Genomic DNA, 15,545 nt, shown 5'->3' on the forward strand with positions numbered 1-15,545 from the left:
AAGCATCACCCAAATCTGCTGGCCAGCAAGCAAGCCTAACGTGGTTTGGTTAGTGCAGGTGTGGATTATTAGGTTATGGATAAAATTTGGGTATTGCAAACCGGCAAATCAACCGCTTATACACAATGTTAATGGCAAATCAACCGCATTTACACAATATTATTAGTACGATATTCATTTAGGTACAATATACAGTGGAACACTATATTATTAGTTTGCATAAGCCCGTGCCATCCAACCATGACAAGGTGTTTTGTTCTCGATAAATACAACAATCAGAGATGTACTGCGTTACAAATTAATTTACTCCCACCAAGGAAAATAAAATAATTACAGCAACGGACTGCAGGATGGTCTGAAGCACCCGAAAGTTTGTGTCCTGACTGGATACCATCCTCTAGCCTTCATCTAACAAGATTCATCAGTCCCTTAGTTGTGACGAACAAGGTCTCTATGGCACCACAAATACCAAATAGGAGCCAAGACGGAACACTAGAAGATGCAATGATCAAGTTTCAGCAATTACTCAAATGGAACATCCTGTTGCGACCTCAAAGAATTAAACATAACAATACTAGCAAAGATAAATTATTTTAAACATGGATGCAGTAGAAGATTTGAACTTCATTTCTTTGTCATTAAGATAAGTTTTCCCCCTCGTATCCCACGCCCAAAAAGGAAATGAGGTTCAAAACCAGAGTTCCAAAACGAAATTTTCGAAAGCCATGACACATGAGCTTCTGAGAGTGATCTTACAAGTTATATATATTCATTCAGGATTGGATGATGTACAGATCTTGCTTTGATATGTAATAGCATGACATTAAATTCCCTGGTTGCATGATAAACTGCTCTCTGAACTGGCCTACACGTTTGCTTGGAATGTCAATAGAGAGCTCATCCAAGCTGGGCATCCCTTCAGCTTTTACCCCGTCACCACATACAAGAACCTGGTTTCCAACAATAAATGATCCGGATACACGAATTGCAATTCCACTGTCACCGTTTGCACGGCAATGTAGCTTCTCCACGACATGGACAATTTTCTCTCGAGGCCTGTCACCCTTTAGCTTCTTCCTTATATTTGACAAACTATCAAAAATGTCATTTTGGCCAACATACACCTTCCCTGAGAAACTGCCAAAACAGGATAGGTAAGACAGCATATCATGCCTGTGTGCTCAGAGACAGATTTCAGCACAACTATAACAGCAACTATTGTGTAAAGAATAGTACTACAAAAGAAGCAAAATCACCAGAACAATGAAGTTGGAAAAAATAGTAGTAACCATCCAGTTATGACATGACATAAAAGCAAAGGGTCAAGTAAAGTGCAACTGGGGATGTAACTGGTCCATCAAAATTTTCAGCAGCACATACAATTCCGTTCATTTTCAAATTATCCATTCAAAAAAGGAAATTAAAGCATTATCCATAAACCACAAGAACAATTATAGCTTGTTCATTCCCCAAACAAACTGGGCCAAAGGTTGTCCAATGTCCACATCAGTTGCACATGAGTTGATTCTGAATCCCGAGACATGGGCTAAAATTCTAGCCAATAGGAAACTTTATCACCAGCTAAGTAGTTTCAGGATACAAATCTAGTTTTAAAAGGCAGCGAAGTTGGACAGTATTTAATCATGACGTTTACAATTGTAACATTGCCTTAAGGTACCTGAAAGTAGATTGTTCCATGTAGAATGTCTTCATATGATGCCAAATCCCATCAGATCCATTAAACAAGAGGTAGTAATGTATAGCAAGCATCTGAAATAAAGTAAAGAACAATATATGTTACACATAGTAGACATGTTGCATAAATACTAATCTTTCCATAAAAGAGTCAGCATTTTTTTTTCAACACTTGGGACGTCAGTGTCTATATTTCTTCCTGGTAGAGAGATTAGGAGAATACAAGAGATGAGTGGATCACATAAAATTCGATTATTCCATGACCCATTCTTTCATGGGCTGAAAGGAACATGGATATGTGACTTGTGGAGCTGCAGGCTGGGTTTCTGAACCTCACAAGTTAAGAAATTGGGTTAAACATGCTCGTTGCTGGCCCGTATAGAGGCAGACTTAGGTACACATATATGTATGCATGGGCTGGGGCCCTGAAATTTGCGGGCCTGTGGCGGTGGCCCTGAGCAAGGGCTTCCGCTACGCCTAGTCCATGCCCCTGGCAGTGCTACGGCACCATCACGGGTTGCAGCCAAAGGTAATGGAAGTGGAAGGACAGAAAGTGTGACATGGAGATGGAGGATGGTACCATGGCCTGGACAAAGAGTAAGGGCACAACAAGAAATGATGAAAGCAAGTGCAACATGTAATAGGATGATGATTAGGCAGTTTTGGACTTCAAGTGAACCTGGTACGGTTGGCAAGACGCCAAGACCTATTCCTGCAAAAGGAAGAAATCTAAGGATTGCTGGCTGGCAATTTGACCAATGAGGTCAGAGCGGCCCACTTGTGAGAGGTTAAGGAAGTTTTATTTAAATTGTAATTAGATTGGATTTTATTTATAAAGAACCAATCTATTTGTTGTAGTAGGGGTCAACTCCTCTATATATAGAAGAGGGCTGTCATCTAATAAAATTAAGCAGAGTCTCTGTCTCCCTCTCCCTGACACGGCTAGGGTTTGGTCTTTAGCCTACCCCACCGGGCTAGGACTTGGCCTTAGTCGACCCCCTCCACCACCGCAACTCTCTCTCCCTTCCCAACCTTCTGCTTCTGCTGATCTGCACCATAACAGAACCAGTTAACAAGTTTTAGGGATCCAAATTTGCATTTTCCATAATTAGGGACCTAGATACACCATGGAACAAGTTGGAGCATCAGGTGTATTTTGCTCTCAGTGAAGTTACTTGCCCCCCCCCCCCCCCCCCCCCCCCAAAAAAAAAAAAATTGCCACAAAGATGAAAATGCCTCCCACATATGAGTTTTCAGCCTGGGTGCGTCAAGCGTCAAGCCAAATTTACAGATCCCTGTTAATGTCCACATCACATCTTTATTCCTGATTTTTCAGCTTACGCGGGAAACAAAATTTAAACATATCCCTGTCAATGTCTACATCACATGTTATATACATCATGCCAAATTAGCTAGGGGATTAATTTCAGCCAAATGTGTTACTTGAGAGATCAGATTGATCCTTTGGAAGAAAAAAGGAATGCGAGCCAATGAGCTAAATCAAGGGACAAAAATTGTAACGGAACCAATTAAACAACAGTAGGAAAGAATAAAGTTGAAATATGTCACAAGGACTCACCTCAGCTATTTGCTTTAATCTTTCTGTTGGATCAACAACACTTTTGACATATGCTGCCAAGTCCACATCGGTTTTCAGGTACCTCTTGATGAATGGGTGTGACAAAAGCTGCAAAATGTATTGAATGTAATCAATGCAATAATGGGATAAAACATACTATACTTGAGTTTACTGACATGCTGAAGTTATTGGCAAAATGACATTTTAACATTCTATGATTAAATCAAACTGATCACTAATAACCACTTACATTTTTCTTACATACACTGAGCACTGAGAGACCATGAGAATTATGGCAAATATATATATATCGAAACCCTAACCTACAGAACTCAAATTACATGAAAATCATCATATACAAAGTCTCTTTACCTGCTCACATGTGGGCCTTGCATCGGCATCTTTCTGCAAGCAATCATTGACGAACGAGCAGAACTCTGATGAATAAGCATCTTGTGGTGGAGTTGGTGATGGATCATCCAGTATCTGAATTACAAGACATCAAATTAAAAAAGCAGACAACGAAGTGCAAATAACCATTCAAAGATAATTATAAAGTGGTTCACAACATCATATGACAAACTGAACTATGATGCTCTCATTAAAGCAAACAGCAGCAAACCAGCGAACGAGCAGCTAAGGTCACTTGCTGTTGTTGCATTGCGCTAGCATTGCTTATTTTCTAAGTTGCTATATAACAGTAAATTTTTAAGGCACTGTAGACAGTGATCATTGACTATACTGTTCAATGATTTATACATTCAAAAATTCAAAGGGGAAGTGGGGAACCCAACATCCATGCATTCAACTAGCTGTTAGCAGTAACCTTGTGTGCAAGAGTAGATTTTTATATTCAGTCAAGCTTCTAGGTGCAGAATATTTCGTGTTAGCGGATTTTCCACTGGTAGTTAGGGAGAATAGGCAATATTAGTTATAAATGCCTGTAGTTACTAGGAGGCACCGGCGGAGCTACTTGGGGGTCAAAGTGGGCCACGGCCCCCTCTTGGTCAAAACAATTTTTCATGCTTCTACATGAAAGCTGGAGGCCCGCAACGTGATGGCCTTGTAAATTGGCTAACGATTAGGAAAAACAGGTCCACCGTAAGGCATCATGCAGTTCTTTTGCAATGCAGTCACCCTACGGCCGGCCACCAGCGCGTGTGGCCATATGCATCCCTGGCTCGCCGCTTCGCCGGCCGTCGCTGCTCCGTGCTGGCTTCGCGCTCTCAGCCTGCCACACCTCCCAATCGAATCCACATTTCCTAGTGTAGGCAGATTGTTATTAGCTTCATTTGTAATTTTGTTCCTTGCTTCTAGATCTCATGAGCAAGATGCATCGTTAGCCATATTAGAAAGCAACTTCCAGCTCTTGCATACTTGAAGTTAGGTCCTGCAACTCAAACTGAAGAATGTAAGGCTTCTAGGCCGAGCATCAGTGCCATTTTCAATTCAATTAGTTTTTCCTTCTTGGTTTGAGTGTTCAGAGAGCGGCCACCGTGCATATTATTGTCTTCTTTGTGATTTTGATGTCTTCACAAATCAAAGAACCAAGGTTTTGAGTGATGGAATAAAGTTCATATTAGGCAAATTGGCCCCCCCTACGTTTCATACCTAGCTCCGCCACTGCTAGGAGGCTATCTCAGCCATAACTGTAGCTCTATCTCTGCTATACATAGAGGAGAAAACAGAATAGGTTGCAAGTCATCCGGCAGTGCCAAAACCACTGTGTCCTAGTGTTATCGTGTGAGTTACTGGGCAGACCTTACAGCAGCAAGGGCTGTCACCAGTTAATTATAAGGAAAAAGAAAAGAATCGTAAAAAAACTAACATAAACCAGGGGACTTGTACAAATGGGTCATTTCTCCCATACCAGCATATCTTACATCCCAAACATCAATCAAGAATAATTGTAGGTCTTTAGTAAAAAACAAACTGACTAGGCAACCAATAACCGACTCACCTGCAGCATGAGATTGGCTGGGCCTTCATTTACGTCATATGGGAATTTTCCAGTAGCACATTCCAATATTGTTAGTCCAAGACTCCAAATATCAGCAGCATAAGAATAGTTCTCAATACGAATTCTCTCAGGTGACATATATGTGACTGTGCCTACAAAGGTAGCGCACTGGAACATATTTATTTAGCAGGAAAATATATTTCTGATTCAATCTATACAATTTCATGTTCAATACTATTCAGAAAGAATTATCATACATTAAGCAACACTAGAAGAACATAGTGATGACTTTCACCAAGTAGTAACATACCATAGACATTGTGTTGTCCAAACCAGCACTCACACCAAAGTCTGTAATCTTCGCCTCACCCTTAAGATTTACCAGCAAATTTGCTGGCTTTATATCTCTATGCACTAGATGCCTTACTTCATGCAAGTATCGCAGACCCTTCAGAATTATACACAGAAGAATGTACCAAGTCAACATTTAGAGAAAATCACAGGTTGATTTTTACTAATGCTAGCATAGAAACTAAAATAGATGTGGAAGATCCATACAAGCAATACTTTCTGTAGCATATGTGAAAGAACTAGTTCTGGTATAGATTTCTTGACCCTTATAACATCTGCCAAGGAACCACCATCCATGTATTCAAGAGCAATGCTTATTTCTCCAGAATCAGGCATGTAAAATGCTCCCTGGAACTCAACTAAACCAGAATAACAACATGATTCACATAATGTTCTCATCTCATTCAGAATTTGTTGCCTCTTCTCCTGCAAAGATATCAAGAAATTGAGAAACGTAAAATCTGGGAAAAGCAATGGCTGAAGTTTACCAAGTGAAACTGTAGAATGAGTGAATGACTATGAACTAGATAGGTAGTGGCAACAACATATAATGCCTGGATTACTATATGTAATAATAAACATGCTTCACTGCAATGGTATTCAAATTGAATTTAGAATAGAAGGGAGCACGTTTATCCTTTGACATGTCTGCTTAATTGCTCTCATTATGCAATAAAACTGAGCCAACTAATATGCTCTCACTGCAACAACAGAATCCTACTGCACTCCATTAAGTGAGTGTTGTGGAAATCAGTGTAAACGGAAATTAAGGGGGTGTTTGGATACCCCGTGCTAAAGTTTAGCACCTGTCACATCGAATGTTTGGATACTAATTAGGAGTATTAAACGTAGACTAATTACAAAACTAATTACACAGATGGAGTCTAATTCGCGAGACGAATCTATTAAGCCTAATTAGTCCATGATCTGACAATGTGGTGCTACAGTAACCATTTGCTAATGATGGATTAATTAGGTTTAATAGATTCGTCTCGCGAATTAGCACAGGGGTTCTGCAATTAGTTTTGTAATTAGCTCATGTTTAGTCCTTCTAATTAGCATCCGAACATCCGATGTGACACTGCTAAAGTTTAACACCTAGTATCCAAACACCCCCTAAGTCGTCTGGTTAAAAACGGATGCAGTGACCATCCCATCACACATACATGACTTAGATTCCAATTAGTGATCGTGAATGCAAAACTGGTCAGCTTGCTGATTAACCATCAGACTCACGTTTAGTCGGCTGTATAATCATGTTTTTTTCGTGAGCATGATTACATTTGTCTAGCAGTACTGTGACCACAAGTTACAGCCCATTGGCCCATCTGCGTAAATAGCCCATCACACTCACGTCCTAGTATACTTAGAGATTTTTGGGCAACATGAACTTGAAGAAAGACGATCCAGCAAAGAACAAAGACCCATACGTGTGAGAGAGTGATGCTTCTAATGCAAAAGATTGGCTTCAAGGTGAATCTGCATGTCCATGAAATGAGCTAAGCTAGTTAGAAACTTGGACCTAACTTGATAGTAGTATAAATTACTTTGTTTTAACAGTGGTATGCAATTTCATATCATCGGAAAAGAATATCATCAAATATGTACATATAGAACCATGAAATGCCAAATCTCTGCATAACTCCAATCACTATTCTGTTTTCCAATTAATCACGTGTATACCCTTTGCATGCAACAACCAAATGGCATTGTCCACAATGCAGCATAGAATGCAAAGAAAATACAAGTCTTGGCATTTTCACCTCCAATACGTTTTGCTCCAGCTTTTAAAACAGCAAGAACATTTAACTGCATTGCATGGTGGACAAAGAAAAAGAGAGATGCACTACAGTGTGAAAAGTATGATCCGTGACACAACTAAACAGGTAATTAGGAATATAGGGCTCAGTTTAAATTAATTTTCCACTGGGAAAAAGTAAAAATTTAATTCATGTCCAAAGATGAATGTAGAAATTGGTTCGAAAAGGTAGGATTTAGAGTTTTAGGCTAGACATCTTGAATTATACCGTAGAGGGAACAATGAATATGGCCATTGCACAGCTCTTGCAATCAACTAGAGACGCATAACCTGAGAAAGTCTAGCTTCGCACAAGCTCCCAAGAGTGTATGGTTTTTCATTGCAAAGAAATACTATAAACTATGATTAAGGAATTGGGGGTGAAATGTGAAAAGAGAACAACAACATGATCATTATTTGCATCTTTGACCATAAGGAATAAAGATACAAACCTTCTCGAATACGTTTATCTTCTTCAAGGCCAAAATTCGATGAACTGGAATAAATATAGCTCTCTCCACAACACTACTTGCACCATTACCAATGGGACCAAATATGTGCATCTCATGAGAGGCACAACAGTATGCCTTCTCATCAGAATCCGACTCGTCTGGCCCAGCACTTCGTTTATGAAAGCCATGCTCATTGATGTTATACTCACCCAAGGATCTACTAAGTAAATTAACAGTTCCACCATCAGAAACCTACACAAAAAAAGATCTATATCAAAATTCCTATGCATGAAATAGTGTTCAGAATATATGCTTAAGAGTTTAAGAAGTAAGCATGATATACACAAGTTTGAATAAAACTGGTTGCCACAAATTATCCTAACCATCCACAATTCATGTGCAATATCCTTTCCTACTTTTGTATTCAGTTGCAAAGATGTTGCAGTGTATTACTGGGGAAGGTTTTCCTTTTTTATAGAAGTCCATTTTACTACGCAAAGTCGCAAAAAATCCACTTTGTCTGCTTAACCGGCTGAACAAAATTTGAGCTCAATTTCCTCTCCCAAACTATTCCAATTGGCCCAATCCACCACCTAATGAGATTTATCCTTTTTTTTTCTCCGAGCACGAGTTAAGTTTTAAGTTCAAATTTTGTGGGATGACCAAGGACAAATGTTAGAAAAATACATAAAGAATTTTCAGGATTACTTTAATGCAACTTTGTATCTCTGAGATTAAATAAGTATTAGATGCTCCTAAACTTTGTATCTCTGATCATCAAAAGTTCTAAATGCATTTTTCTAACATAGGGCATCATGTCTTCTCTTAGCCCAAAAAAAATTTAACTTGTACATGGGGAAACAAAAAGACAATACATTTGGGGTTAGCTTGGACCAATTGAAATCATTTGAAGTAGTTGAGCCCAAATTTTGCAGGGTCAAACAAACAAAGTGGCGTGTTCATAAAAGTAACACGAACTTTTTCCTTTTTCTCAGCTTGGGTTTTAATTTAAAAATCAGTGAACAACAGTTAGATTGTTATAAGGCATTTCATGTGAAACCATAAGCAGTTCAAGGCTAGGGTGCTGTCGAGGACAGAGCTACATTGGAAAAACGTCAAGGATCAAAAGGTTAGAAAAGGGGGCAAGATTGCAACAGCTTACAAAATTAGAAAACACAGAGATCACAAAGAGCATTCTTTTAAACAAATAGCTTTAAAAGATATATGTTCTAAGATACAAATTCATGCAAATCTCCACTATTAAGTCTTGTAATAAATGATTTACCAATCTCTTGTGCCATTATCACACACAAGAATCGTATTTAATAAGTAATAAAAAACACATGGAAACGTGGATTCATTTGCACCATGCGCAGTATGATCATTCTTATGTGCCTCAGTATGGTTACTGTGATCTAGTAGGGAAAACAGAGTAATTGAGAGAGCACAACTGCATGCACAGTGCATCACAAACATCAAAGAAAGTAAGGCAGTTTAACTGCAAAATTAATAGCCAGCAGATCTATATTTATCTTATCAGGCAACAAGCCTACTCAGGATGTGAAGATTTCACAGATCAAGAATAAATATAGAATACCAGGGTGTGCTTACTACGTAGGAATTGCAAGTATCTTCCGGAAGGGGCACCCTGGTACTGACACCACCTCTGTCCGGGTCATCGAACAGCAAGGGTTGCAGCTTCTTCTTCAGCTCCTCCAGCCCAGCCATCAGAGTGCTGAGATCAGGGGCAGATACCCTGCAGCCGGGTTGCAATACCGTGAATAAAATTCAGAGCATGTGCCTTGTGAAAAATCTAACAATAGCCAACAATTAGCGAACCGAACAGAAAGATTTTACTGCCCACGGCTGAATTCAGGGGAAATGAGCACATTAAGGGTTTGGGCTTACCCAAGAATGGAGAAGCACAGCGGCACAGGCCCGTATGGCAAGATGGGGATTTCGAGCAGAGAGTGGGGGTAGGAGAAGGGCTGAGGCAGCCCCGACTCCCCACAACCTGCGGCCTCGATGGAATATACGGTTGGTAGAGAAGCTGTTGACGACTCGACGCGGGCAGCGGTGGCCGGGAAAGCTGCGGCGTCGGCGTGCGGCGAGGGGAGGCGACGGATTGTAAGAGCAGCTGGAGCAGGACGGTGCGCACGGGAACAGCACGGGATCCAGGTGATGAAGCCTGAGGATGCAGCCGACGGCGGCGGTGGCGACAGCCAACGAGGGGATGAGTGGGGCGGCGTGGGACCCCGGGCGGAGGTCTCCGGGAAGCCGCCGCCGCGCTCTCCTCTTCTCGCGCGGAATCCCGGGCGGAGGAACTCGGGGCAGTGGTTCCCGGGCGGAGGAACTCGAGGGCGGGGGCGCTGGATCGCGGGCGGAGGAGCTCGTGGGCAGCAAGGGGATCTCGGGCGGAGGTCAGCTCGGCGAGGAGCTGCGGGCGGAGTGCGAGGAGCTGCGGGCGCGGGGTCGGGAGGCGGTCGGACGGAGCGGCGTCCTGTCGAGTGTCGAGAAGACAGGCGAGCCGCCGAGCGCCGATGCGAATCCAGCGGGGCCCACACGTTGATCCATGTTGACCGCTTGGATGACGTAATCAAGGCTTTAATCGCTAGGTCAGCTCGACTCGAGATTGCAGATTTGCAACTCGGCTCCACTCCTGTTCTGGCCTTCTGGGCAATTTGAGACCTTTCTAAAAATCGAAAACAAAACGTTTTAGAATAAGTCCTCTCAGGTAGCTCCTTAATTTAATTTAATTTACTCGCTCCATTCTCTTTAGATCGGCCTATTTCACCTTGGCACAATCTATTTATCGTCTCCGTCTGTGTAATTAGTTTTATAGTTAGCTCATATTTAGTCCTCCTAATTAGCATCCGAATATTCAATGTGACAAGGACTAAACTTGAGCTGAAGTATCCAGACACCCTCGAAGTCTCCATTCTTTTTTGATAGGCCTATTTCACCTCGACACAATAACCAAAGAGAATGAACTCTACTTATCGTCTAATGAATCATGTCATTATGTACTCCTCGTTATCATATACATGCACCTCAGTATCGATGTCATCATATACATACATCAATTATTTTTCTAGAAGAGTTACTCTACACGGAATCTAATAGTCATCTGTGTCAAACACGAGGTGGCAATCAAATAGGACTATTAAAAGAGAAAAATTTAGTTTTGTAAATAGCCCTACCAAAGAAGAATGGATGGAGTAATTCACTATTTCAATTCAGTTCACCAACAAATCAAGCTAAGATAATAGCATGTACTACAACTACGTCCCAAATCATAGATCATTTTGATTTTTCTGGATATAGTTTTTGCTATACACCTAGATATAGTGTATGCCTGAATGCACGTAAAAAATGATGATGTAGAAGTAATTAGGCAAATTAGGCATGGAGCATGTATAACCAGGGACGGAGCTAGGATATACGATAGTGATTATATGTAGATGATAGCGTGTGCATAAAAGAAATTAAGCTAGTTATCTAGTGATTAGTTTTGAATTAAATATGCGAAGATAAATAAAATAGCATGTATTTGCCAACACAAAATAATTGAAGATTAAGGGAGTGTTTGGCAGCACTCCACTTCATAAAAAACAACTCCACTCTACTAATTTCATCTTTTTGCAGCTCCACTCCACCAACTGCAAGAAACATGAAGTTATTGTACGTGTTTGGCTAATTGCAGTGTTTCAGCTCCAGAAACATGATATTATATTGTGAATAGTCTCTTTTACCCTTTGTGAATGGGCCCTCATGTCAGTTTCTTTTCTTTTCTCTCCCCCTTCTCTTCCTCTCTCTCCCTTCTCTTTTCTCCCCGTCCCTTCCTCTGTTCGCGCTAGCCTTGCTGATGATGGCGCACGCGGACACGGGTGCGAGCGGCGCTGCCCGTAGTGGCTGGATTGGGGGAGAAATAAACAGCAGCACAGCACGCCGGGCACCCCCCCTCAAACAACGCCAGCTGCCGCTCCTGTTGCATGCCTCTGCTTCTTCCACTCGAGCTCCGCTCGCTGATAATCCCCTGTACCTGAAGCACTTCGTATCCATTTCTCCCAACCGCAGACCCACAATCAACGCTCGTTCCCCTAGATCTTGCCGCGACAGCCGCCCACGAGTCGTATCTACTCCGATTTCGAGTCGCCGATCCACCCACGGCCGCAAGTCGTATCTCTTCCAATTCCGAGTCGCCGTTCCACCCGCGGCCGCGAGTCGAATCTCTTCCGATTCCGAGTCGCCATTCCACACAAAGTCGCAAACTTGTCGGGCCTAGTTCGAACAATTTTCGATGTCGATCCCGACGGCTCTATTTAAGCGATGTCGCGGTCACGAGACATCTGCCCGCTACTCGGTTTGTCGTGCAGGTGGAGGTAGCTCTCTCATGGCGAGGAGCAGTGCTAGGACCGGGAGCGGGAGCGCGGCGAGTCGATTCCTGCTCCATTGCCGGCAGCTGGCGGCCGGTAGCTCTCCCATAGCGAGTGGCAGGAGCAGGGCGGGTCAATTTTTGTTGCGGTGCAGGCTACTGTCGGCTAGCCTTGAAGACCGAATAAGCGCCCAGCGGGTCGATTTCTGCTGCGGCGCGTTCTGGCGGTGGGGGCGAGCCGGCCGCAACAGGCGACGACGGTCGGGGATGGCGCGGTCCAGCGGTTGGCAGCGACGTGGTTCGGTGGGAGGAAACGACGACGGGGAGGGGATAGAAAAATTAGAAATGAAGCGCGTAACCTCGGTGGTAATGGTGGTTAAATAACACCAACTCCACGAGGAGGTCTAAAACTGATGTTTTTGGAGCAACCCCTGATGTACTTCAGAAAAAATATGGATCTGACCCTAGCTCCACGTTTTTTCTGGAGCTGAAGTTTGTGGAGCTGGACGTGTTTGGCAGGCAATTTCGTGGAGTTGGTGAAGTGGAGCTATTTTTTCTGAAGTGAAGTGCTGCCAAACACTCCTTAAGATAATGGAGCGTGCAGTTCACAATTTCGTGGTGCTGCATCGTGGTCTTTGTGGATAGCCGCACCAGCGGGCAGCGGGAGTCTGGAGAGCGGATCACCTTTTTTTTAGACGAACCCAAGCAGCAACTAGAGGTGGAAAAGGAAAGAAAACAGAAGCGTCAAGCGTCAGTAGAGGCGTGATTGGTTGCAAAGGAGTGGCCATACAGGATGGATGGGCTGTACCGGATGGTGGGAGGCAGGATAGAGCGATGCAGGGAGGTTTATTTGGTTGCACTTTACTGTCGTCCTGAATCACGCGAGCTATTGTTTGGTTGCACTGGACGGATCGTTATCGTGTATGACAAGAAACATCAGATCGTGTTTGGTAGGTTGAATCGGAGGAGATCGGAGCACCCTAGTACTATTTTGGTGAGGTTACCACCAATGTTCATGAACATGAGCTGTTTTGATGTTACAAAGGCTGATCCTGATGAACTACTTCCAAAGGCAATTAATTACTACTACCAGTATAGTAATAACAATAAATTGTAGCATAACTGTGATATGGAGCCAACTAAGTTTATTTGCCGTCTTTTTTGAACCGATAGTAGCTTCTTTGACATCTTCATCACCAGTGTACTCTAGGAAAGATGCAATTGTCTCTTCTTTGAAATTAAAACTCTTGTAGCAACAATTAGGATAACCGGTGACTTGTTGATGACAGGTTACCCAATTTGCAAACACCCCAGGCTTCCTACCTCGGTACACAACATATCAAGCCATTGTGCCTTATAAAGAAAATAAAACTTGATTCAATTGCAAAGGTAGATGTATGATAAAAGAAAATGTGATATAGTAAGTGTTGGCCTCAGATTTTATTTTCATCTTCCCTTGAGCTTGAGCTTGGAGCATCAGTTACACAAGAGCAATAGCAGACCACAAATAGTATGACATCGGCAACAGAAACAGCAGGACAATGCCAACAGAAAAAAGCAGTAACAGCACATCGACAACAGATCAGCAACAAGACTGCTAGAAATAAGTAACAAGCAGTACCAGTGGACAACAACAACAATGTGACCTGCTGATGACAGGTTACCCAATTTGCATACACCCCAGGCTTCCTACCTTGGTACACAACATACCAAGCTATTGTGCCTTATAAAGAAAATAAAACTTGATTCAATTGCAAAGGTAGATGTACGATAAAAGCAAATGTGTTATAGTAAGTGTTGGCCTCAGATTTTATTTTCATCTTTCCTTGACCTTGAGCTTGGAGCATCAGTGACACAAGAGCAATAGCATACCAGAAACAGTAGCACATTGGCAACAGAAATAACAGAACAGTGCCAACAGAAAAAGTTGTAACAGCACACCGACAACAGATCAGCAACAAGACAGCCAGAAATAAGTAACAAGCAGTACCAATTGACAACAACAACAACAATGTCATAGTCCCTCACAAGCTCAAGATCATCTGATGGTACCCATCTATATTTAATTGGGCAAATATTTTAATCATCATAGGTATAGTTTCTTACCTTGAATAACATATGTTACCATCAAATCAGAAGAAAGCAGCCAACATATATGAAAGATCAAAGAAAGATGAAATCACCAGGTAGTAGACAAGCAGTACCAGTGGACAACAACAATGTCATAGTCCCTCACAAGCTCAAGGTCATCTGATGGTACCCATCTACATTTAATTGGGCAAATATTCCAATCATCATAGGCATAGTTTTTTACCTTGAATAACATATGTTACCATCAAGTCAGAAGAAAGTAGCCAACATATATGAAAGATCAAAGAAAGATGGAATCACCAGGTAGTAGACAAGCAGTACCAGTGGACAACAACAACATGTCATAGTACCTCACAAGCTCAAGGTCATCTGATGGTACCCATCTACATTTAATTGGGCAAATATTCCAATCATCATAGGCATAGTTTCTTACCTTGAATAACATATGTTACCATCAAGTCAGAACAAAGCAGCCAACATATATGAAAGATCAAAGAAAGATGGAATCACCAGGTAGTAGACAGTTCAAAATAACCAACATATATGCAAGATCAAAGAAAGATGGAATCACCAGGTAGTAAACCAATAGGAAAGGTCAAATAACCAGAATAAAGACATGGCATCCATCACAACCATAAGGTGCAGGTGTTCAAGTTTACACACCTAACAGATCCCTCCCAATCACCTCTACAAAGTGGAACCATGTGTCCTATGCTATACAAAAATATATGCAGCCTTGGATAGGCTTCAAATGATATCTCTACCCTCACCATTAGTGGTTAGTGCTAACCCAAAATGTCCAACTATAGCATAGGCAAGCAAAATATCAGATGGCAGTCCTTAAGCACCTAGAGGAAGTTGGCTTGGCTCAGTTAGGTCCTAAGCCAAAGGATCCTATGGGCTTCACTCATCTGAACAAAGCATAGGTCTTCTGCTTTGTTCTTAAGCAGATACACAAGTGCAAACATCAAGACCTCCTGTGAGTACCCAGGACAGGACATGACACAACCATAAAGATCCTCATGGACCTCATTGTGCTGAGGAGCCTTGAGAGCATTTGCAACAGAGGCAACAACAACAGTCGTACCATGCATCAACTGGTATTCTTCCACATACAACTTTCTCCTTTTACTACCTCTTCCTTCCTTATCATCAGAACCCTTTGAGTTGTCCAGCCCATTGAAGGCTTCATTTTGCTTACCAGAATCACCCTCATTCCCACCTAAATCAATTGTCTCTGATCT

The 15,545-nt window shown here is 42.0% G+C and overlaps 1 protein-coding gene across 5 annotated transcripts; it reads right to left on the bottom strand.

The window, feature by feature from the left end:
• Nucleotides 1–132: 132 nt before the first annotated feature.
• On the bottom strand, nucleotides 133–10,344 carry LOC117836726 (mitogen-activated protein kinase kinase 3). Of its 5 annotated transcripts, none has more exons than XM_034716224.2 (11): nucleotides 9,744–10,342; nucleotides 9,447–9,591; nucleotides 7,836–8,087; nucleotides 5,793–6,011; nucleotides 5,545–5,682; nucleotides 5,235–5,402; nucleotides 3,647–3,760; nucleotides 3,275–3,382; nucleotides 1,679–1,770; nucleotides 757–1,137; nucleotides 133–408 (listed from the first exon to the last, which is right to left on the bottom strand). In XM_034716224.2, exons 2-10 carry the CDS (start codon nucleotides 9,561–9,563, stop codon nucleotides 774–776), a joined length of 1,572 nt encoding a protein of 523 aa, XP_034572115.1. In that variant the 5' UTR covers nucleotides 9,564–9,591; nucleotides 9,744–10,342; the 3' UTR covers nucleotides 133–408; nucleotides 757–773. The 5 variants fall into 5 exon arrangements, with proteins under 5 accessions (XP_034572115.1, XP_034572107.1, XP_034572098.1 ...); XM_034716216.2 differs by having other exon boundaries at nucleotides 133–540; XM_034716207.2 differs by having other exon boundaries at nucleotides 133–492; nucleotides 9,744–10,341.
• Nucleotides 10,345–15,545: the final 5,201 nt, after the last annotated feature.

This window comes from Setaria viridis, chromosome 1 (genome assembly GCF_005286985.2).
Source record: "Setaria viridis chromosome 1, Setaria_viridis_v4.0, whole genome shotgun sequence".
Taxonomy (NCBI): Eukaryota; Viridiplantae; Streptophyta; class Magnoliopsida; order Poales; family Poaceae; genus Setaria; species Setaria viridis.